The sequence below is a fragment of the Sarcophilus harrisii genome, chromosome 4 (assembly GCF_902635505.1).
Source record: "Sarcophilus harrisii chromosome 4, mSarHar1.11, whole genome shotgun sequence".
Lineage (NCBI taxonomy): Eukaryota > Metazoa > Chordata > Mammalia > Dasyuromorphia > Dasyuridae > Sarcophilus > Sarcophilus harrisii.
This window is the reverse complement of record NC_045429.1, coordinates 462,716,011-462,741,327: the sequence shown is the minus strand read 5'-3', so window position 1 is coordinate 462,741,327 and position 25,317 is coordinate 462,716,011. Positions and strand designations below refer to the sequence as shown.

Sequence of the window (25,317 nt, the reverse complement as noted above, 5' to 3'; positions counted from 1 at the left end):
CTCTGAAGCATGGTGTTAGTTTTTAGGGACTCAATCTTATTTAAAGTTCACAATGTCCCAGTAATCGTGTCATGTCTTTGTGTTTTCTCATGATTTCAAGTTTAAATGCACCCTTGATTAATCTGAAGAGGAGAGGAACATCCTAGTTACTGAAATTTCTAGCTTTCTGGGAGTTCTCTGTACTATTCCAGAATCCTACTTTGATGATTAATGACTTTTAGACCCTCTCCACCACTCCATAGCACCTTTTTGCTGCAACTAATTTACTTAAAGGCCATTTTGTAAAGGTAATACACCTATGTGTCAGCTGGGCTAATCAATATTGGACTGAGTCCTTTTGATGTTACAACAGCAATATTTCTCTTTATTACTAATTTGGGCAAATCGTCCCCAGGTTTTCAGGAAAATTGACCTTGAGCGATTATCATGCTTATTGATTCTCAACTGTGGTCCTCTTTCTGACTCATATCTATGAACCCAGGAAGAAGCAATCAAACCCACCTGCTGGATACCCTCTCTGATCCCACACACAGCCTATGAACATCATCTAATTTGTGATCCTTTCAGTGCTCTTAGAGTTCTAGAGTTGAAAGAGTCATCGAATCTTAAGAATTAATCCATCTAGTCCAACTAGACTAGACCACTGACCTCATATCTTTTTTTTTTGGCCTGTGAATTTCTATAGATTACAAGCTCCAAGTGAGTTAATCAAAAGCTGGTGCAAATTCCTAGTGCATTATTGAACTTTGTCCTTATTAGACCTCACATGGAATACAGAGCTCTGTCCAGAGTCCTACATTAGAGAATGACCATGATAAGCTGGAGAGTATCCAGAGGAAGATGACCTTGATGCTAAATGGCTTGGAGTCCATATTATGTCAAGAATAATTATGGAAATGGAGAAGAGAATACCCCAAGGAGTGTATGAGAGCTGTACATGTATGTGAACGATGGCTGTGAAAGAGGAATTTGCCCATTGGTTGGTCCAGAACCATGCAATTCATCCTTGAAATCATGAAAAACTAAATGAAATGGATCTTATGGGGACATTTTCACTGGGGGGGGTCTTATGTCAAAGAAGAAATGGTCTCTTATCAGGGATATCATCAAAGGGATTTCTACAGAGATACTGGTTGTATTAGCTGGCCTTGGGGATCCATCTCTGAGGAGTCTGTGATTCTGCATGTACCTTATCAATGAAAAGCCAGTAGAGTTGTCCCTGGTTCTGTCTACAGATGATCATTTGGACATGATCTGCTGAAACCACTTTAACCTCCTTAACTTTTATGCTTCGCCCCTGCTCCCCCACCACACATGTGAGCACATACCAAGCAGATCATTCTGCGGAAGCCATTTCACGAGCTTGGTGTTCTTGGCCAGATTGGATGGTGGTTTTCCAGTGTACCGCCACAATACCTTGGGAGAGGAAAAAGGAAAGAATTCAAGAAAAGCCCATGACACAGTTTCAGCATAGTAGCAGAAGAAGTGGCTGCTAAGGCTTTGAGATGAATGAAGAGAGACGTTATCCAGTCTATCAAAAATAAAATACAACCTTGGTTTAAGGCCTATCTCCTACTCATGCTCTCGAAGCAAGAAATCAGATCCCTGGGTTCACTGGCTAATTTCTGAAAGAGTCTGAGGATATAGCTGCTCCTTATTGCTTTGGTAGCCCAGGTCAAAGCATCCTGGACAAGGGTTGGGATAAAAAGAGTTATCATCATACATTTCCCTGAAGCTTTTGGAATTGGTATGGAAGCCACAGACAATATATCAATAACTTGTTCCAACCCCCTTAGCCACCTCCTTTGGGCATGCATCCTTGACTCATTCTAGAAGACATTTTCCTCTCAGGATGGGTGTAATTTTTAACTCTCAAGAAAGAAGTGTTGTTGTAATTGGAGTTAGTGGACCTTGGTTCAAAACCCAGATTGCCACTTGATTGATACCTGTGTGATCTTGAATGCACCTTTCTGCCTTTGGGGCAATATTTCACCATTAAATTGAACATTTTTATTACAATAACAACAAAAAACGCCCAAAGTGGCTCTGATTTGTAAATGGTTCAAAATATTTTGAAAGTAGTTCCAAGGGATGGGATTTAGTGGGTACAGAACACTGGATTTAGAGTCAGGGGAATTAGGGGCTCTTAACTTGGTTACTTACTACCTGTGGGACAATGGTCAAGTCGTTCATCTCTCTGGGTCTCAGTTTCTTCATTTGTAAAATGGGAAAGAATTATCTTTGATGATCTCTAAGATATATTCCAGGAACAAATCTAGACTTCTATGATGCTAGTCAGATATTTGTTCCATTAAAGAGATGCCATAATGTCCATCCAATCTGATATTTTTACTAAATAATCAACTTTTTAGCCCTATCCAAAATGTATTCAAGAAAAACAAATGTACAATAAAGACTATTCTGTCCTACTTTTAAAATGCTCTTGTAAGGACGATAGTTAAGTGACCTTTGATTAAACTTAATGAAACCTGACTGGGAAGTGGAGGAAAAGAGCTTTATAGTAAAACTCCAATATTCTAGTCAATCCCATATTCTAGTAAAGACAACCATCTGAATCTTGGGCATCCAGGGATTAAGCTGTGTCTAGGGACAAAAAAGAATAGCAGAATATTGTCCTTACTGTCTGAGGTATTGTGCCCAAAGCGTCAGCGATTTCCATGGCTTTGGCCATTGGGATTTCTGAGACCATAGAGCCCAGGGAGAAGACCACAATTCCATGTTCCCCAGAAGCATTCACATAGCCTTCAAATTCCTAAAACAAGAAGAAAGCATATATTTAATGCATGTCATACAATCTGTGCACAATATTCTTCTCTACATCCATAAAAAAACCTGGTTCTGAAAAAGAAAAAAAAGGCAATGTGATTAAAGAGACCACAGACTGCGAAAAAGGAAACAGTGGTCAGTAAAACCCTGACAGATGCCAACCTCTCCTATGATGACTACATCAACTTTCCCCACAAGTAAACCATTTGCTTGTACCTTTTTTGTTTGCTTTTCCAATATTTTATTAGTTCAATAGGTTTTTTCTTTCAATTTTATTAATCTCTCCTTTTATTTTCAAAATTTCAAATTTGGTATTTAATTGGATGTTTTAAATTTGTTCTTTTTCTGGCTTTTTTAGTTCTTTTCCCAATTCATTGATCTTTTTCTCTATTTTATTTACATAAGCATCTAGAGATATAAAATTTGCCCTAATAATTGCTTTGGCTGCACTTCACAAATTTTGGTATGTTATCTCATTGTTATCATTCTCTTGAATTAAATTATCAATTGTTTGTATGGTTTGTTGTTTCATTTACTCATTCTTCAGGATTAGATTATTTGGTTTCGAATTAATTTTTTTACCTATTTTCACCTGGTCCTTTATTACATGTAATTTTTTTTGCATCATGATCTGAAAAGGATGTATTTATTATTTCTGCCTTTCTGCATTTGATTTTGAGGTTTTTATATCCCAAAATTTTTGTGTAGGTTCCATATGCCACTGAAAAAAAGTATATTCCTTTCTGTCCCCATTCAATTTTCTCCAAAAGTCTATCATATCTAATTTTCTAAAATTCTATTTACTTTCTTCTTTCTTGTTTATTTTGTGGTTCAATTTATCTAGTTCTGAGAGAGGGAGATTGAGATCCCCCACTAGTATAATTTTATTGTCTGTTTCTTTTTACAACTCTCTTAAGTTCTCCTCTAAGAAAGTGGATGCTATACCATTTAGTGCATATATGTTTAGTATCTTCATTATCTATGGTACCCTTTAGCAAAATGTAGTTTCTTTCCTTATCTCTTTTAATTAGATCTAGTTTTGCTTTTGCTTAATCTGAAATCTGGATTTCTACCTTTTTTTTTTTAATTCAACTGAAGCATAATAGATTTTTCTCTAGTCTTTTATCTTTACTGTATGTATCTCTCTACTTTAAATATATTTCTTGTAAACCAACATATTCTAAAATTCTGGCTTTTTATCCAATCTGATCTCTGCTTCTATTTTATGGAAGAGTTCATCCCATTCCCATTCACAGTTAGCTTTTTCAATCTTTAAAAAAAAAGATGTTTTATTAATGCTCTTTATTACATCACGGCATGTCCTAAGGTATCAGAGTCCATTGTGTGAAAAGTTAGTGAGGTCATCAGAAGATGAGACTAGCACTGAGTTATTAAACTTTGCAATTTTATCTAAATCTCATCACAAATCCAGAAGGATGGTGAATTCTAATTTTTTAGATGAAAAAAAAGGTCTCAGAAATTAAATACTCACCTAGTAAATAAATAAAGCCCAGTCCCTGTTCCCTAGGCAAATTCCATTCTGAACACTGGGTTCACTTCGTAGGGGAGAATGATCTACTGGAATGTGTCAAATAGCAGGATGATGAGGAACCTGTAAATCCTGCCTCTGAGGATGGGACTAAGGTACTGGAGCTATTTTGCTTTATGAAGACTGGGAAACAAAAGGGAGGGGCAGAAATAACAGCTATTTTCAAATATTAAAAGAAGGATTTCCTTTGTTCTTGTTATCCCAAGAAACAAAGAATTGATCAAGAAGCACTTAATAAGCAGCTACTCTGTGACAGGCACCGTATTGGGTCCTGGGAATGCAAAGAAACAGTCTCTGGTCCTAAGGAACTTAGATTTTACCAGCAAATGATAAAACTAGGCTGGATGGGGAAGTCAGAAGAGAGGCAAGTTTGAGCCCAACCTAAGAAGAAACTTCCCGATAATTTGAACTGCACCAAAAAAACAAGGGTCTCTCTCACTGTGTAGCAAGTTTTCTGTCATACAAGCCTGCAAGACTGGACAACTGGGGCAGATCTGATAGAATCATAGAATCTATGGGAGTGGAAGGCACTTCTTGGACATCAAATCCAGCCCCCTTATTTACCCAGGGAGAAGAAGGGACTTATCCAAGATCTCACAGGAAATGGGAGACAAGATTAAGTGTTAGGCAGGTGTTGGGTGAGAGATGATATCTGGGTTTCCTTTCACACCCACAGTCCTAGGATTCCATGACCTTGATTCAAGATCCTGCTCTCTGTCAGCTCATTCCATCAGCTTGTCTAGGAAGACAACGAAAGCTCCAACTCTTCTAGAGAAGGCCTTGAAGGGTGGTCCCGCCTTGCTCCATGTGCATCCAAACTTGACAATGTTTAAAAAGCCCAGATATTTGTTTGAGGGGAGGAAGAGAATACTAACTTGCTAGAAGAGAAGCAGCAGAAGTCCAGCTCAAAATATAAATGGCAGGATTCCATTGATTAACAGTGTCTTAGTGTGCTGGGGGCTTCTATGGGAAAGCAACTTTTGGGGAAACTGAGCACTTGAGGAGGACCTCTAGAAGTTCCTGCAGTTAATGAACTACAGAAATGTGGGGCAGTATTTGCTCACAAATAAATTTGCACTGATCTCCCACAGTTGTTCTTATTGATAGACAAAAAATGTATTAAGTACTGCCTGCGTAGGAAGCAAGGCAGCTCGGGGACCCCAGAGAGCATCTTGCACCAGAGCTTGAAGTCAGGAAGACTCATCTTCCTGAGTTCAAATCCTGCCTCAGATACTTTCTAGCTGTGTGACTTTGGTCTGGTCACTTCACCCTGTTTGCTTCAGTTATTTCATCTGTAAAATGAGTTAGAGAAGGCCATGACAATCCCCTCCAGTATGCCTGTCAAGAAAACTCCAAAAGGGGCTAAGAAGAGTCAAACATGATTAAAACAACTCATAAACAATCTATATGAGACATGGTGCTAAGCACTGAAAATACAGAGAGGCAGAAAGAAAGTCTCTGTCTTCCAAGAGCTTCCAATCCAGTGGGGAAGACAATGTGCGAACGGGTGAAGGAGACATTTATTATATTTATGTTACCATCATTGAGTAGCTCCATGGTGTAGGGGATAGAGCACAGCACCTGGACTCAGGAAGACCCGAGTTCAAATGCAGCCATAGATGCTCACAAGCTACCTGGGCAACTTATTTAGTTTTTGCTTCCCTCAATTTCCTCATCTGTAAAATGGGGATAATAACAGCATCTCCTTCCTGGAGTTGTTGTTAAAACAAAATGAGATGTTTGTAATGTGCTTTGGAAATTTAAAAATACTACATAAATGCTAGTGGTTGCTATTATTATTGTAGTTCTGTGACCAGCAGCTTTATCAAGAAACAATGCAGTCAGTGCTCTGGAAAATGGAGCATCAGAGCTGTTGACAAAAGACTTGGGCTTGAATTCCTGCTTTGCACAAAAAGGTTTCATCATGGGCAAGTTATTAACTTACTATTTGCATTTTGGAGTCCTCCTGTCTAGTAGTAATAGCAACAGTAATAATGGCGATAAGGATGGTAGCTGCAATGTTTCTTTTGCTCTGTGCTGAGACAGCTCAGCGTCCCCCTTAAACCCTCCCTCAGCCCTGGAAACCATTGCCCAGCTTTCTGACTGTCTATCCCTCCCACGCTCACCCCTCCTCCCAGCCCCATGTATCGGAGCACAATGGGCAGTTCTACTTGGCATCTATAGCTCCTGGATTCTTTTGTGAGGATGAAGGGAGAAAATGGAGGCAGCAGATGTTAAACACCTGCCTCCTGCTGCGTAAAGGTGACCTATGAAGGAATCATATCGTTCTCCTGGAAGAGCCTGGACAGAGCCGAGCTAAGTGCTGGGAACTGTCCCGTCCAGGGCCTTGGGTGAGGGCCAGGGTCTAGACTGCCAGAATCTCGCTCCATGCTTGGCCGGAAGCCGGGCCTTCAGGGATACCTCCATATCTGACTGGCTGAACAGAGGGCTGAGCAAGAGGCAGAGAGGAGAAGGGGATCACCCCCATTCTGGAGCACATAAAAGGAAAAAGAGACTGGCATAGGAGGACACTGTGGTCCACCCAGTCACCAAGACAACAGCCAGGTTCCATCTTGGAACCAAAGCTAAATTCAGCCAAAGTTCATGTTTTTTTCTTATGCACAAACAGACACAGGAAGCCTTTAAAACAGAGAAGGAGAAAACTCCAGCATCCTCCAAATGCCTGAGCTAAGCAAGGCAGACCCCCAAGGGAAGGTAGCTGGGGGGAGAGTTCCTAATGCTTGCTCTGGTCCACAAACCCTCAGAGGGGTAACTTTTCCTGTCCGATGCCCACTTGTCCTAGGGGTGATGGGAATACGATCCTGCCATCTGAGGACTTCTTTAGGCTATTGCTCAGCCAAGCCGAGCTACCACGAGAACCCCGGCAATACAATGGGCAAGCAAAGAGCGTCGTTACCTGGCCCAAGTCTCTCAGGCAGGAGGCACTCACCTGAGATAACGGTTTTGTATAAGCACAGTTGATTCCCCCAATGAAAATCATGTTGGGCATGATTGGCCTGGGGTACTCTTTTACAAAATCACTTCTCAGAAGCCAAATGGATCCATAGCTCAGGAGCTCCATCAAAGTCACCTCTGTCTTTAGGATATCAGAAGCCAGGCGCACGTATGGGGAGTACACGAAATCACAAAGAAAAACCTGGACTAGAGTGATCAGCATGTTTTTAACTCGTTGCAAAAAGGTCATGCGATCGGTGTTCAGAGAGAACCCCCGAGGAACGTAGGACGGAGGGCAGGGGCCTTGTGTGGCAGCAAAGTCTAGACCGCACGGCAGTCCGTGCAAGAAGTAGACAGCGGGCAGAGAGAGGTACTTGGCCACGATCGGGCCGCACGGCAGGAAAGGGTCGGTGAACACGGCGTCAAAGTGCTCGTCCCCGAGCTCAGTCATCAGCTCCTGGTTGTGAACCAGGTGAGAGCAGACTGACAGAAGTAAAGCTGCGGCGGTTTTTAATCTCTCCCGCGTTTTGAAAAAATTTTTCCAGAATGGTAATTTTTCGAAAACTTCATGATTCATCCGACGGAAGTGGGACTCCAGATCTTTCTGTTGGAAGGGCACGGGATAGCGCGTGAGGTTATAAAACGCCCCTTCCTTAATATGGAGAGTCACGGCAGGGGCGACCACCACGATCTCGTGTCCTCGTTGATGCATTTCCTGAAGGACCCCGTGCATACTGAGCCAGTGACTGCCATCATGGGGAACCACCAACAACTTGCCCCCCTCGGCCGCCGCCAAGCAACAAGTCCAGAGAAATAGGGCGTACCGAGGCTGCCGTCCCCCAGACATCTCCCCGTCTGTCTGACCTAAGCCACGGGAAGCCCGGTCCCCTGCAAGTACTTTGCCCAGTACTTCTGTCTACTTCTCCTGCTACAGGAACTAATCTAAGTTAATGTTTAATCGGAAGACAAAGAGTCAAGTCACGGTAGAGGTTAAAGAGTGCCCAAGAGTGCAGATTTATCGGGCCCTCTCACCTGGGATGCTCAGATGTGAAAGGGGCGGGCTGGGCCTTGGACTGCAAGGGATCAGTAACTCATCAATATGGGACCTCCCTCCATCAGGACAAATCCCAGCCCTCCCAGACCTTTTCTGAGTGATTTCTACCCAGGGCTCCCAGAGATACGCCAGCGAGGAGACAGTTAATGCACAGCTGGTATGTGAGTTCTAGCTTCAGAATTTGGGTCTATTCTAGTAAGCCAGAGCAGTAACTGCATGTGACCATGGGGCTGTCTAGGGTCCCTCTTCATTCTAGTGATTTGCTTTTACGATTACCTCCAATTTATCCCATGCATATTTTGCTTATGTATAGATGTTTGCATGTTGTCTTTCCATAAGAGCTCCATGAGGACAGGGACTACTGTTCCTCTTGTTGACTTTCTTTGTATCTTTAGTGCTGAGCATATTGCCTGGAATATAGTAAGTGCTTAATAAATGCTTGTTCCCTGACTGATTGGGGAGGAGTGGGCATCTGTCTAGATGTGTGGTTGAGAACACTTAAATACTGTCAAGCATTAATACAACATATCATCATATTATATAATTAATAAAGACTACTAATCATCAGTTAATCCGATTAACTTAGCCAAGAGGTCTGTAAGATGGGGAGTTCTGTCCTAGACAGGCCCATGATTCTGAAACACCAGCATTTAGGTGGGCATCAGGGATGTGCAGCTACTCATCCCCACACTGAAAATTATACTCTATTTTCTATAAGCATCCTGTATTTACTTATCTGTGATTATACTGTATTTACTGAGAAGGCTGTAAGCTTCCTGAGGTCAGGGAGTCTCTCATTTTCATACTGGTATCTTGAATGCCAAGTAAAGCACAGGGCATGCGGTTGGCACTGGAACAAGTACTTGATTGAGAGGCTCAAAAAAAGGGGAATCCATTTGCTCAAGTACCCACCTGCGATAACGGCTTTTTATAAACACAGTGGACACCCCCAACAAAAACCATTTGGGGCATGACTGGCTTGGGATACTCCTTCACAAAGTCACTTTCCAGCAGCCAAATCGATCCATGGCTCAGAAGGTCCACAATGGTCACCTTTCTGTCAAGGAGTTCAGAGGCGAGACGCTCGTAGGGAGAATAGACAAAATCGCAAAGGAAGACTTGTGCCATGGTGAGCGCCATGTTTTTCACCCGCTGCCCAAACGTCATGTGATCTGTGTTGCCCGAGAAGCTTCTTGGGATGTATGAGGAGGGGTTGGGACATCGCATGCTGACCAAGTCAAGGTTACATGGCATTCCGTGAACAAAGTGGACGGCAGGAAGAGAGAGGTACTTGGCTACAATTGGGCCACAGGGAAGAAACGGATTAGTGAAAACTGCATCAAAATACATGTCTTCCAGGTGGGTCATCAGCTCCTTATTGTAGACCAAATGGGAACAGGCAGTAAAAAGCAAATCAGAGTTATTTTTCATCCTTTCTATTGTTCTGGAAAAAGTCTCCCAGACTGTTAACTTCTCAAAAGGATCGTTTTTAATCCATTGAAAACTGACCTCCAGATCCTCCTTCCGGTACGGCACTGGATACCGTCTGAGGTTGTAAAATGTGGCTTCTTGGATAAGAGCAGTCACTTCAGGGGCAATCACCACGATTTCATGTCCTTTGACCTGCAGCTCCTTAAGGACCCCACGCATACTGAGCCAGTGGCTGCCATCCACTGGAATCACCAGCAACTTCCCCCCTTCTGCCCACCTCAAACAGGACACCCAAAGGAAGAGTCCCAGAGCCCTGGAATATTGAGCAGTCATTTCTCCCTCAGTCTACCATTTGCTTCAGGCTGCTCCTCTCTAGATCAAAGATCTTTGATCTTTAATCTCCCTGTAATTTCCTATTTCCTTGTATACCAAGTTAATATTTAGCCAAGTTCCATGATTGCTCTTATTGATACAAGGTAAACTACAAAGAACAACGAATTTGCTTTTAAAAGCTGGAGAGTGGTAAAGGTGCTGGGGATTCTAAGTGCCCTCCCGTGTCAAGCCGGCCAAATATGATGGTTATGCTGCATTATGACTTTGCACCCCCAAATTGCTATAGATCCTTATCCCTGTAGATATTCTGCCCCAGTAACAGAGTTTGCCACACATTCCCAGCTTCTCATTACCATGTGGTTCTATGAATCCTGGCGAGAGGAAGCTTTTGGTGGAGGTCTAACATTCTGTGAAAATCTATGTAGTTCCAGGCTGGTCCGATGTCGGCTCCTTGATGATGCCTTATAGACCGCTGGAGTCAGAACCAAAATGAAGAGAGGGCCAGTTGTTAATAGCCCTTTATGCTAGGTCAAGTGGAAGAGATTCCCCAGCAACCAAGATGTCAGATGCAAAGAGCAAAGAATTGAACGTAGAATCCTCTGATCATGGATTTGGGGCTGAAAGGGCCCTTTTACTGAGATCAGCTGGTCCAGCTGGTTTATAAATGTTCCACGTGAGGCAACTGTGAGAGGAAGTGATGAGTCCAGTGTTCCCCAAGTGAGGGAGTAGCGGGACAGGATTTGGACCCAGGTTCACCATGCGACACTGTCCCTCTGTTGGATTCTGTGAGATCTCCAAAGTCAAGGGCATAGGAGAGAATGTTCTGATTCGGGAGGCAAGAGGACCTCAGTTTGAATTATACCTCAGATATTTCAAACTGGGGGACACGGGCAAGTCATTTAAGATCTAAATGTCTCAAGAAAGTCCTTTGGGCTGATTTTTGAAGTCACCGAGGGTGATGTGGCTTCTATCAATGGAGGATGTTCCCACCTAAGGAACACCCTTGCTGATAAAATGACAGATCCCCCTTGAAGTCTATGCACGATGCCAGTTCTGAAAGCTTGTCTCCCAAACCCATCGGAGTCATGCATCCTGACTAGATAGAATGTGTCCTGTGCCTTCTCTTTAAGGGGCGGAAGCACATGGATCACAATTTGTAATTTGCCCAAAGAACACATTTCCCAATAATTTGGCTCTTGTTCTGGGTTGCAAACACCTTTCCACACATCCTCCCACCCCTTATTTTTGGGGAGACGTAGGAGAACCTGTAGACCATAATCAATGAAATCCTGGCCCAGTGGCACATGCAGGTGAACATCAGCCAATGCCTTTGGGGGTTTGGTTTCCACTAGATGGCTTTTCTGACCCTTTCTGGACCTTGTATCCAATGACGGTAACATCCCTGACTGAGAAAGCTCCTTGAGGGCAGGAATAATTTCCCTTTTACATTTGCATCCTCAGTACCTCGCAAAGATCTTGGCATGGACTAAGTACAAATAATTGCTTCTTAATGGAGCTGGTTGGATGAAAATGAAGTCTTTGGACACAGGGCTTATTGTGGTCAAATTCTCACACACAGCACAATAGCTGGCACATGGTAACTGCTTTGTAGATCTGTATATAGATTTTACATGCGGATTTATATGTATTTGACCTCTCCTTAGCAGAATGCCTGGCATACAACAGGAGCTTAATAAATGCTAATTGACTGGTTGAATTGAATTGAGTTATCCATGCTTCTTAATGAAAATGTTTTTGAGCCGGTGACTTTTCTCTGGAAACTGGGAAGGGGGTAGGCTGCAATGTCCTGAATAAATAAAATTCTACAACCCTCTAATACCTGGCAAATATGGGAAAAACTGCCTACAGGATCAAAATAAAAGCTAACAGCTTTCTAACTTTAGAAGAAAACTTGGACTCTTTTGATAGTTGCTATGGAACAAGTTATTCACCAATCCCATGTGAAAATCTACTAGGAGGTTCAAAAGTCAAGAAACACGTTTTCTCTTTGATGGCAAATGTCAAGAAGGTTCATACGCTGGTTGCATGGGGCAAAGGTGATATGTACCCACAGCCCCACAGCTCATAGCCACGCATTCACACGCCCACGTCTCCCTCTCGTCCCTCCTCCTCATCCCCCCATGATGACCCTCCAGCCTCTGGGACTTTTTACATGCTTCAAGCACTTCACTCAACGGAACTTCAGAAGCGGAGGAAAGAGTCATGAAGGTGTTTGCTAGGGAAAGATTTTGGAAAGTTTTTATCCAAAAAGTCAAAGAGACGATGCCTTAGGAGTAGAGACCACAGGATCCCTTTTGGACCGAGAGGATTCCACTTCAGTTTTCACGTGTCAAGGTGCCCACTGCAGCTGCCCTCATGGATGGGCTCCCCTCCCCCACACTCAGCGTGGTGCCCCAAGAGGGGTCCTCATCAGAACCACAGGAGCAAGTGTGTCTTTTTGCTCGTTGGTTTTCCTGGTTTCCTCAGGTCTCAGCTCATACCTCACCTGCTTCAGGGGGCTTTCCTCTGCTCCTCAGTCCAATACAGTGTCCGCCATCAGGCAGGTGCTTAATAATGGCCTGTCCCTAAAGCTAAGAGTGAGGAGGAATTGCCACTGGTTTAGAGAGAGGGAGTTTCCACCCCAAAGAACTGATACAAAAGCAAACAAACCTTTCACTAAGGTCATGGAAGGACGGGTTCCCTTTGGCCTCTGGATGGCCATCACCATCTCCCCCTGCTCATTGGCCCGAGGCTGGGGGTGGTGCACTTGGGCTGGCCCTCAGTCTGGCCTCAGGAGGACCGGGTGGGACAATTACCAGCTTGGACAAATCCACCTCAGTTTCCTCAAATGCAGATGGAGATAATCATCCCAGCCAGCTCACATGGTGCTGTGAGGATGCAGTGAGAGAATGTATACTCTGGAGGGAGCTCTGGTGGGTATTGTGTTGTTCTCTCCCTCCCAGTGAGGAAGGAGGCTGGAGACCCCTGAATGGTGGGTGTGAAGGCAGCAGCAGGGGGCAGGCCTGGGTCCCGCAGGGGCAGGTTTGGCAGATAGTATGGGTTACAAACAAGACTGCATCCTCCCCTCTAAGAGGGCTGAGGGCATTGGGATCCTGAGCTGTCAAATAGCAATGACACCAAGACAGTGGCAGACGGGGGGAGAGCTACTACAAAGATGATTCAGACGGAGAAATGTTATGGAGACCAAATTGACAAGACTCGTCATTAGCCCGATGGATTAAGGGGGGGGTGGGGAGTGGAACTGAAAGAGAGTGAACACTCAAGGATAACAGCCTGGGAGGCTGGGGGGGGTAACAGGAAAGTTAGGAGAGAGAATGGTTTGGAGGGAAAGAGGGGGTTCTGCTTGGAACATGATAGATACGTTTAGGAGACATCCAGCCTGACACGTGCAATAGGCTGTTGGAGATCAGCAGGGAGGTTAAGACTGAATGGAGAAGGTGAGAATCATCAGCCTAGAGAGAGGATATGAAACCATGGGAAACGATGGGATCTCTCGGTGAACAAGGGGAAGAGGGTCCAGGACTGAGTCTAGTGGGACACCCATGGTGAGGAGCACGGCCTGGATGGTGATCAGCAAATGAGGATCAAGGAGGGAGGGAGGAGAACCAGGAGAGTGAAGGAGGAGGAGAGACGATGAAGGAGACCTAGAAGGATGGGGTCTGATAAAGCATCATTGGGCCTGGCAATAAGGAGGTCCTTGGTAACTGGAAGAGGGCAGTTTGGGCCAAAAGAGTCTACTGAGTTAAGGAAAGAGAAGAAAGGAGGAGGAGACTTGTAGTGGGAGACCTTCTCAAGTCAATTAGCCACAGAACCTCAGAGAGATACAGGACAGAAATCACCAAAAGGGAAGGATCAAATGAGGAGGGTACTTGGCAGAATGGGGAGAGCCAAGTCTGTCTGTAGGCAATGGGGAAATAGCCAATAATTAGGGAGGGCTTGAAAATTAGTACAAGAACAGGATGCTGTGGAAGACAGGTGGAAGGGGATCTCTTGTATAGGCAGAGGGGTCCCCCACAGAGCAGTAGATCTCGAACTAGCTCAAGGTTTCCTGATTTCCTTTGACCCAAAAGACTTTGGTAGAAATTCAATGAGGAAACAAAGAAATCACTGCAAATAGCTGTTTGCAAGCAAATTCCCAACTCTCCCAGCATCTCATATTTGTCTTTAGAGCTCCACTCAGTCCAGGAAATGGTAGAGGGCTTATAATGATTCCATGGGACCACCACGGATCACCTCATTTTTGGACACTAATTAAAAACAGCCATGTTTTCTCTCAAAAACCAGAAAACCAAATGAGCCATGGCTGGCTGGTTAAGGTATATACACCAACCTGGGAGAGCTGCTTGTTCTTGGCACAGTTGATGCCCCCAATGAAGATCATATTGGGCATGACTGGTTTGGGATAATCCATCACAAAGTCTGTTCTCATGAGCCACACAGATCCATGACTTAGGACATCCACTATACTCAGGGATCTCTGAAGGAGTTCGGAAGCCAGGCTTGCAAAAGGTGAATACAGCATATGGCAAACCACGTTCTGGGGCAAAGCGTATAGAATGTTCTTTACCCGCTGGAGGAACGTCATCCGGTCCGTGTTTTCTGTGGCCATTCTGGGGATATAGGAGGATGGGTCAGGGCACTGAGTGCTTTCAGTGTCTAAGCCACATGGAACTCCTCGCAAAAAATAAACAGTTGGAAGGGACAGATACTGTGCCAGAATGGCTCCACAGGGAATAACTGGGTCAGTTAAAACGGCATCATAGTGGGTCTCTTCCAGGGATTTCATCAGTTCCTTGTTGTAGATTAATTCTCTACAAAAGCCAAGGTGCATATTAGTAAAGTTCTTCAACATTGGAATCCTATCCAAAAATCTCTTCAGTAAAGAGTCCGGTTGTAATACTTTATGGATATTATTACGTATCATATTCTGAAAAATGTCCTTGCTGAATGTGACAGGAAAAGTCTTCAGAGTGTAGTGCCGTCCTTCTCTGATATGCAGGGAGAGCTCCGGGGCCACAACAGTGCTTTTGTGGCCTCTCAGACTCAGCTCCTGAATCATTTCCCGCATGCTGAGCCAGTGGCTGCCATCCGTGGGGAACACCAGCAGCTTCCCTCCTTGGACAAAGCCCAGGCAGGCAGCACAGAGAGCCAGCCTCACCAGAGCCCAGGGCCATGATCTCAGCCCTCTGGCCATCTGGGCGAATCTAGGATCCCTGAGAAAGCAAGTTCTTTAAACTCTGCTCTGTCACCTGTCACAATCTGGCAGCTTTGATAACTGTGTCTTATTTTTATGTGGGCATGGAAGCCATAACCTTAATGAGACAAAAGGCAATTGGAAGAGAGGTTGAACTTTTGTTTCTCCCCATATATGATTGATTTCCTTGGATTAATCATTACAAGAAATCTGTCTCTCTGTGTCTCTGATTCTCTTTGTCCCTCTCGTGTTTCTCTATCTGTTGAGTTCTCCTTCTCTGGACCAAAAATGTACTCAGAACAAAACTCCCTTGACAATATTTGTAAGGCAAGAGCAGGATTTCCAAGTCATCCCATCCAATCCCCCATTGTACAGGACAGAAATTGACTCGAGGAGAGGGGAAGGGATTTGGTCAGAAGTTGGGCTGCCCACTCTTATTGCAACCTTGTTTCTATGGATCTGGCCAGTTTTCTCCAGTTAATGTTCTCCATCACTTCTCACTTACTCCCTCATTATGTGCTTCTTGTTGCTGCCTGACTTGACTTTTCTGCTGCACTGCACACTGATGTCCCCTCATTCTTTCTTGGAGTTCTCTCTTCCTCTTTCTGCACTCTTCTTCTCCTCTTCCTTCCTCTTTGGTTTTCTCTTTGAGTTTCATTCCTGAAAGACTTAAAGCTCTTTTGAGCCACCTACGTTCAGCCATTAGGTTCCAATTTAGAGAAGGGGATCCTGTAAGTCTTTCTCAAAACTTTTTTCAATCTGTTCTCTCAAAGTCTCTAGTATGTGCTGCATGTTGCTTAAGTCTCAAAAGAGAAGATGATGTCTTCACATGACCCAAGCGTCTCCTGCTCTTCATATCTGCTCTACTAACACTTCAGCCTTCTTGGTCAGAAACAGGCTCTGATTTGTAACTCCTTGGGTCAGAGGGAGACTTGAGCCTGCAAGTCCAGCCCTCCATCATCTATGGCACACGGCCTCTGTGTCTTAAATAATTTCTCCAGAAGTGTTTGCAGAATAGAATTAGCCTTGCAATTGGAACAGAAAACCACACATTTTCCCCACCTTCCCATTCCTTTTCACCCAAACCCTTCCATTTCTGAACATGGTCCCCCAGTCTTCCAGTCTCCAGATTCATACTCTTAGATCGGCTTTTTGTTCTTCTTCAGTTGCAGGATCCAGTTACTTCTCATATCTTATTGAATCCATGTTTATAGTATTTGTCATATGTCATATGTCTTGCCTTTCCTCCACTCACAGGGTCTCCAACCTAGTGAAAATCCTCACCACCTGATTTACCTGCACAATTGCAAAAACTTCCTACTTAGTCTGAAGCCTCCGGCATTTTCTTATTCAGTTTGCTCCAACAAAGCATTTCTCACATACCTACAAATGTACACTACATTAGCTGTGGGGCTGAGGACACAAACACAAAAGGACAAGATTCTCTACAAACCCTCATGTGGACACACGTACAAAGCAAATACAAGAAGAAGTTTGGGGGTCAGGAAATCCAGGTAAAGATGCCCCTAAACTGTGTTTTGACTCGTAATTTCTGGAGCAATTTCTTGTGCAAAGCACAGCATTATTCATTGTGATTTGTCGACAGCTGAATATTTCCTTGGCCTCTCTTGTGTACCAGTGACAACGCAGAGAAGTGATTTGAGTTGGTCCCTGATCCAGTAAAAGCGGGCTCTGAGTCCTGTCTCTGAAGCCTACTTACTCTGGCTGCCGGGGCACCTCTTTGAACCCCAGTGCTCTGGGCAGCTCATGCTACCTTCCCACAGAAGATTCAGGAAGCAGGAGAATTTCCTCATTGAAGATCTCCCTCTATCAAGGAAGTGTTCACAGGCCTCTCTTGGCCTACATCCATGTTTTTTTCCTCTTGTCTCCCATGGGGAGGGTCGTTTTTTCACAGCTCCATCCTTCCCTTTTCCTCTCTCTTGCCAGTGCCCCCCTCCCTTTAGAAGTCTTCTTGGGGCTGGGCATGTGTCTTTGGCAGCAGGCTTAGAATTTCCAACTCTGGAGGGAACCCAGGGCCCTGGCCAGTCGCAGCCGTACCCGAATAGCATAAGTGGATCATGGCACGGAACAGATGTTTACTAAATGTTTGTGAACTGACTGGTGGAATATTGGAGAACTTGAAACACTCCACTGAGGATTAAGTGGTCCAGTCAACTTTGGGAAAACTCTCGCTGTCCAAAATTCAAGCCTAAACTGTGCTCTTCTACCCCTTCCTTCTGGTTGTGTCCTCGCAGGCCAGGTGGAGCAGACCCAATGGCTCTTCCACATGATTATCTCCAGCTACTTGAGAACAGTTCATTTCCCTCTGAGTCTTGAGTTCTGGTCCAGCCCCAGCTGCTCTGGCTCTTTTGGGGCATGAGCCCAAGGCCCATCCTCACCCCACTTGCCTTTTCTCCTGGAAGATCTCAGGCTTAAGCACCAATACCTTCCTAAAGCTCTGGCATCCAAAGCCTAGCCCAGCCCTCCAGATGTGGTCTGAGCAGGACAGACAAGAGCTCTCCTTCCCCTGGCCCGAGACAGCCTCCCTCTGCTACGTGAACCCAAGGAAGATTGATTGCATGGGCTTCCTGGCCTGTCCCATTATTGGCTTTAGTAAAGGCAGTAAAGGTGAGAAGCAAAAAAGAAGCTGAATCTCTCCTTTCCCCGTATTCCCAGGCTCCTTGGGATGCCATGGCCCAGCCCTCTGGTGCTCCGGGCCACGATGCTGAGGCTCCAAGGATACACAAAGGGGAGCATACAGATTCAAATTCAGGTCCCCTTTCTGGCACTCCAGCTCTGTTATTTCATGTTCAATAAACATAACTGCTCTGTATATGATAATATTTTGTTTTTAGTGCGCTAATGTGCCAGAGAATACAACTATGGGTGTTCATCCCCCATACGCTCACATGTACCTCTCTCTCTCTTACACACACACACACACACACACACACACACACAATCTCCACTCTGATGACCCTTCAGCCTCTGTGCCTTTCACTTGGTTCAGGCATTTCACTCATTGGATCTTCTGATGGAAGTGAAATGACCATGAGGGTCTTTTCAAGGAGATGATATTTGGAAAGTGATTTTCCAACAAGTCAGAGACAATCCCTCGTCCCCTTTTGGACCGAGAGGATTCCACTTCAGTTTTCACACGTCAAGGCGCCCACTGCAGCTGCCCTCATGGATGGGCTCCCCTCCCCCACACTCACAGCCTGGCGCCCCAAGAGGGGTCCTCATCAGAACCACAGGGGCAAATGTGTCTGTTTGCTCCTTGGTTTTCCTGGTTCCCTCAGGTCTCAGCTCATACCTCACCTGCTTCAGGGGGCTTTCCTCTGCTCCTCAGTCCAATACAGTGCCCGCCATCAGGCAGGTGCTTAATAATGGCCTGTCCCTAAAGCTAAGAGTGAGGAGGAATTGCCTCTGGTTTAGAGAGAGGGAGTTTCCACCCCAAAGAACTGATACAAAAGCAAACAAACCTTTCACCAAGGTCATGGAAGGACGGGTTCCCTTTGGCCTCTGGATGGCCATCACCATCTCCCCCTGCTCATTGGCCCGAGGCTGGGGGTGGTGCACTTGGGCTGGCCCTCAGTCTGGCCTCAGGAGGACCGGGTGGGACAATTACCAGCTTGGACAAATCCACCTCAGTTTCCTCAAGTGCAGATGGAGATAATCATCCCAGCCAGCTCACATGGTGCTGTGAGGATGCAGTGAGAGAATGTATACTCTGGAGGGAGCTCTGGTGGGTATTGTGTTCTCTCCCTCCCAGTGAGGAAGGAGGCTGGAGACCCCTGAATGGTGGGTGTGAAGGCAGCAGCAGGGGGCAGGCCTGGGTCCCGCAGGGGCAGGTTTGGCAGATAGTATGGGTTGCAAACAAGACTGCATCCTCCCCTCTAAGAGGGCTGAGGGCATTGGGGGATCCTGAGCTGTCAAATAGTAATGATACCAAGACAGTGGCAGACGGGGGGAGAGCTACTACAAAGATGATTCAGACGGAGAAATGTTATGGAGACCAAATTGACAGGACTCGTCATTAGCCCGATGGATTAAGTGGGGGGGGGGGTGGAACTGAAAGAGAGTGAACACTCAAGGATAACAGCCTGGGAGGCTGGGGGGGGGGTAACAGGAAAGTTAGGAGAGAGAATGGTTTGGAGGGAAAGAGGGGGTTCTGCTTGGAACATGATAGATACGTTTAGGAGACATCCAGCCTGACACGTGCAATAGGCTGTTGGAGATCAGCAGGGAGGTTAAGACTGAATGGAGAAGGTGAGAATCATCAGCCTAGAGAGAGGATGTAAAACCATGGGAAACGATGGGATCTCTCGGTGAACAAGGGGAAGAGGGTCCAGGACCGAGTCTAGTAGGACACCCATGGTGAGGAGCACGGCCTGGATGGTGATCCAGCAAATGAGGATCAGGGAGGGAGGGAGGAGAACCAGGAGAGTGAAGGAGGAAGAGACTGACGATGAAGGAGACCCAGAAGGATGGGGTCTGATAAAGCATCATTGGGCCTGGCAATAAGGAGGTCCTTGGTAACTGGAAGAGGGCAGTTTGGGCCAAAAGAGTCTACTGAGTTAAGGAAAGAGAAGAAAGGAGGAGGAGACTTGTAGTGGGAGACTTTCTCAAGTCAATTAGCCACAGAACCTCAGAGAGATACAGGACAGAAATCACCAAAAGGGAAGGATCAAATGAGGAGGGTACTTGGCAGAATGGGGAGAGCCAAGTCTGTCTGTAGGCAATGGGGAAATAGCCAATAATTAGGGAGGGCTTGAAAATCAGTACAAGAACAGGATGCTGTGGAAGACAGGTGGAAGGGGATCTTTTGTATAGGAAGAGGGGTCCCCCACAGAGCAGTAGATCTCGAACTAGCTCAAGGTTTCCTGATTTCCTTTGACCCAAAAGACTTTGGTAGAAAATCAATGAGGAAACAAAGAAATCACTGCAAATAGCTGTTTGCAAGCAAATTCCCAACTCTCCCAGCATCTCAAATTTGTCTTTAGAGCAACACTCAGTCCAGGAAATGGTAGAGGGCTTATAATGATTCCATGGGTCCACCACGGATCATCTCATTTTGGGGGACTCATTAAGAACACAGTCATCTTTTCTCTCAAAAACAAGAAAACCAAATGAGCCCCTGGCTGGCTGGCTAAGGTATACATACCAACCTGGGAGAGCTGCTTGTTCTTGGCACAGTTGATGCCCCCAATGAAGATCATATTGGGCATGACTGGTTTGGGATAATCCATCACAAAGTCTGTTCTCATGAGCCACACAGATCCATGACTTAGGACATCCACTATACTCAGGTCTCTCTGAAGGAGTTCTGAAGCCAGGCTTACAAAAGGTGAATACAGCATATGGCAAACCACATTCTGGGGCAAAGCATATAGAATGTTCTTTACCCGCTGTAAGAATGTCATCCGGTCTGTGTGTTCTGTGGTCATTCTGGGGACATAGGAGGATGGGCCAGGGCACTGAGTGCTTTTAGCATCTAAAGCACAAGGAACTCCTCGCAAGAAATAAACAGTTGGAATGGACAGATACTGTGCCAGAATGGCTCCACAGGGACTAGCGGGATCGGTGAAAACGGCATCATAGTGGGTCTCTTCCAGGGATTTCATCAGTTCCTTGTTGTACACTAAGTCTGTACAAAAGCTAAGGTGCATATGAATGATATTCTTCAAAATTGTAATCATATTAAAATATCTCTTCAGGAAAGATTCCAGTTCAAATATTTTATGGGCACTATTATGCACCAAATCCTGAAAAAGGTCTTTGCTGAATGTGACAGGAAAAGTCCTCAGAGTGTAGTGCCGTCCTTCTCTGATATGCAGGGAGAGCTCCGAGGCCAGAACAGTACTTTCGTGGCCTCTCAGACCAAGCTCCTGAACCACTTCCCGCATGCTGAGCCAGTGGCTGCCATCCATGGGGAACACCAGCAGCTTCCCTCCTTGGACAAAGCCCAGGCAGGCAGCACAGAGAGCCAGCCTCACCAGAGCCCAGGGCCATGATCTCAGCCCTCTGGCCATCTGGGCGAATCTAGGATCCCTGAGAAAGCAAGTTCTTTAAACTCTGCTCTGTCCCCTGTCACAATCTGGCAGCTTTCATAACTGTGCCTTATCTTTATCTGGGCATGGAAGCCACAAACAAAATGAGAGAAAAGGCAATTGGAAGAGAGGTTGAACTTTTGCTTCTTTCCATATAAGATTGACTTCCTTAGATTAATCATTACAAGAAATATCAATATCTCTTTTCTATCCATTGAGCTCACCTTCTCTGGTGAGCTCCAAAAATGTACTCAGGACAAAACTCTCTTGACAACACTTATATGACAAGATCGAGATTTCCAAGTCATCTCATCCAATCCCCATTTTACCAAACAAAAACTGATGTCAGGAGAAGGGAAGGGATTTGGCCAGGAGTTGGGCTGCCCACTCTTATTGCCACCTTGCTTCTCCTCCCAGATTTGCCCATTTAAAAAAAATAATCGTTTTTATTTTCAAAACATATGCAAAGATAATTTGACAGCATTGACGCTTGCATAGCCTTGTATTTCAGATTTTCTCCTCCTTACTTCTATCTCCTTCCCTAGATGACAAGCAATTCAATATATGTTAAACATGTTAAAATATACGTTAAATCCAATATATATATAAACATATTTATATAATTCTCTTGCTGCACAAGAGAAATCAGATAAAAAAGGAAAATAAATGAGTTAGAAAAAAATGCAAGCAAACAACAACAAAGAGTGAGAATGTTATTTTGTGATCCACACTCAGTTCCCACAGCCATCTTCTCTGAATGTGGATGGCTCTTTTCATCATAAGATCATTGAAACTGGCATCAATCATCTTTTTGGAAAGAATTATGTTCATCAGAATTGAACGTCATATAATATTGATGTTGCCATGTACCATGATCTCCTGGTTCTGCTCATTTCACTCAGCATCAGTTCATCTAAGTCTCTCCAGGCCTCTCTGAAATCATCCTGCTGGTTATTTCTTATAGAACAAAAATATTCCATAACATTCATAAATCTATAATTTATTCAGCCATTCTCCAATTGATGGGCATCCACTCATTTGCCAGTTTCTTGCCACTATGAAAAGAGCTGCCACAAACATTTTTGTACATGTGGGTCCCTTTCCCCCTTTTAAGATCTCTTTGGGATACAGGCTCAATAGAAACACTGCTGGATCAAAGGGCATGCACAGTTTGGTAACTTTTTGAAAGTAGTTCCAAATTGCTCTCCAGAATGATTTGCCCAGTTTTCTCCAGTGAGTGTTCTCCATCACTTCTCACTTACTCCCTCGTTATGTGGTTTTGTTCCTGCCTGGCTTGACTTTTCTTCTGCATTGCACACTAGTGGTCTCTCCTTCTTTCACTTTCTGCACTGTTCTTCTCCTCCTTCCTCTCTAGCTTTCTCTTTGGTTTTCTCTCTGAATTTAATTCTTGAAAGACTCTAAGCTCCATTGAGCCACCTGTGTTCAGCCATTAGGCCCTAATTTAGAGAGTGGGATCCTCTAAGTCTTCCTCAGAACTCTTTGGAAACTATTCTCTCAAAATCTCTAGCATGTGTTACACATCACATTTGCTTATGTCTCACAAAGAGAAGATGATGTGTTCACATGACCCCAGGGTCTCCTGTTTTTGATATATGCTGTACTAACACTTCAGCCTTTTTGGTCAGAAATAGGCTCTGATTTGTTATTCCTTGGGTCAGAGGGAGACTTGAACCTGCATCTTCCTGACTACAAGTCCAGCCCTCCATCATCTCTCAAACATGTTAAAATATATGTTAAGTCCAATATATATATATATATATATATATATATATATATATATACAATTCTCTTATTGTATAATAATATACACGGCCTCTGTGTTTTAAATAAAATCTCCAGAAGTATTTGCAGAGTAGAATTAGCCTTGCAATTGGAACAGAAAGCCACACATTTTCCCCACCTTCCCATTCCTCTTCACCCAAACCCTTCCATTTCTGAACATGGCCCCCCAACCTTCCCGTCCCTAGATTTTGTAATCTTAGATAGGCTTTTTGTGTTTTTTAAACACAATTTAAATTGCAGGATCCAGTTGCTTCCCATATCTTTCTGAATCTATGTTTACAGCATATGTCATATGTCTTTACTATCCTCCATTCACAAGGTCTTCAACCTAGTAAAGACTCATCACTTGATTTACCTGCACAATTGCAAAAACTTCCTACTTAGTCTGAAGCCTCTGGCATTTTCTTATTCAGTTTACTCTAACAAAGCACTTCTCACATACCTACAAATGTACACTACATTAGCTGGGGTACTGAGGACACAAGCACAAAAGGACAAGATTCTCTACAAACCACATGTGGACACATGTACAAAGCAAATACAAGAGGAAGTTTGGGGATCAGGAAATCCAGGTAAAGCTGCCCCTAAACTGTGTTTTGACTTGTAATTTCCGGAGCAATTTCTTGTGCAAAGCACAGCATTATTCACTGTGATTTGCCTACAGCTGAATATTTCCTTGGCCTCTTTTGTGTACCAGTGACAATGCAGAGAAGTGGTTTGAGTTGGCCCCTAATCTAGTAAAAGCGGGCTCTGAGTCCTGTCTCTGAAGCCTACTTACTCTGGCTGCCGGGGCACCTCTTTGAACCCCAGTGCTCTAGGCAGCTCGTGCTACCTTCCATAAAAGGTGCCAGCCTGGAGGAAGCAGGAGAATTTCCTCATTTAAGATTTCCATCCATGGGACCACCACAGATCATCTCATTTTGGGGGACTCATTAAGAACGCAGTCATCTTTTCTCTCAAAAACAAGAAAACCAAATGAGCCATGGCTGGCTGGCTAAGGTATATATACCAACCTGAGAGAGCTGCTTGTTCTTGGCACAGTTGATCCCCCCAATGAAGATCATATTGGGCATGACTGGTTTGGGATAATCCATCACAAAGTCTGTTCTCATGAGCCACACAGATCCATGACTTAGGACATCCACTATACTCAGGGATCTCTGAAGGAGTTCTGAAGCCAGGCTTACAAAAGGTGAATACAGCATATGGCAAACCACGTTCTGGGGCAAAGCGTATAGAATGTTCTTTACCCGCTGGAGGAACGTCATCCGGTCCGTGTTTTCTGTGGCCATTCTGGGGATATAGGAGGATGGGTCAGGGCACTGAGTGCTTTCAGTGTCTAAGCCACATGGAACTCCTCGCAAAAAATAAACAGTTGGAAGGGACAGATACTGTGCCAGAATGGCTCCACAGGGAATAACTGGATCAGTTAAAACGGCATCATAGTGGGTCTCTTCCAGGGATTTCATCAGTTCCTTGTTGTAGATTAAGTCTCTACAAAAGCCAAGGTGCATATAAGAGGCATTCTTCATTAATGAAATACTATTAAAAAATCTCTTCAGGAAAGGTTCTGGTTCAAATACTTTATGAATATTAGTATGCATCAAATCCTTGAAAAGGTCCTTGCTGAACATGACTGGAAAGGTCTTCAGAGTGTAGTGCCGTCCTTCTCTGATATGCAGGGAGAGCTCTGGGGCCACGACAGTACTTTCGTGGCCTCTCAGACTCAACTCCTGAACCACTTCCCGCATGCTGAGCCAGTGGCTGCCATCCACGGGGAACACCAGCAGCTTCCCTCCTTGGACAAAGCCCAGGCAGGCAGCATAGAGAGCCAGTCTCACCAGAGCCCAGGGCCATGATCGCAGCTCTCTGGCCATCTGGGCGAATCTAGGATCCCTGAGAAAGCAAGTTCTTTAAACTCTGCTCTGTCCCCTGTCACAATCTGGCAGCTTTGATAACTGTGCCTTATTTTTATGTGGGTATGGAAGCCATAAACTTAATGAGACAAAAGGCAATTGGAAGAGAGGTTGAACTTTTGCTTCTCCCCATATATGATTGATTTCCTTGGATTAATCATTACAAGAAATCTCTGTGTCTCTGATTCTCTCTGTCCCTCTCGTGTTTCTCTATCTGTTGAGTT

The 25,317-nt window shown here is 44.6% G+C and overlaps 1 protein-coding gene across 11 annotated transcripts in view; it reads right to left on the bottom strand.

The window, feature by feature from the left end:
• LOC100919527 (UDP-glucuronosyltransferase 1-6) overlaps positions 1–25,317 on the bottom strand; it is a 69,508-nt gene that overhangs the window by 4,816 nt on the left and 39,375 nt on the right. For 3 of the 11 annotated variants that reach the window (XM_031968281.1, XM_031968280.1, XM_031968278.1), the window contains exons 2-3: positions 2,642–2,773; positions 1,329–1,416 (exon numbers count right to left, since the gene is read on the bottom strand). In XM_031968281.1, the coding sequence (XP_031824141.1) occupies positions 1,329–1,416; positions 2,642–2,773 (220 nt within the window). Of the gene's footprint in view, positions 1–1,328; positions 1,417–2,641; positions 2,774–7,286; positions 8,261–9,257; positions 10,303–14,460; positions 15,401–25,317 lie in introns of those variants that run through there. The other 8 variants (XM_031968286.1, XM_031968283.1, XM_031968285.1 and 5 more) reach the window with 8 other exon arrangements.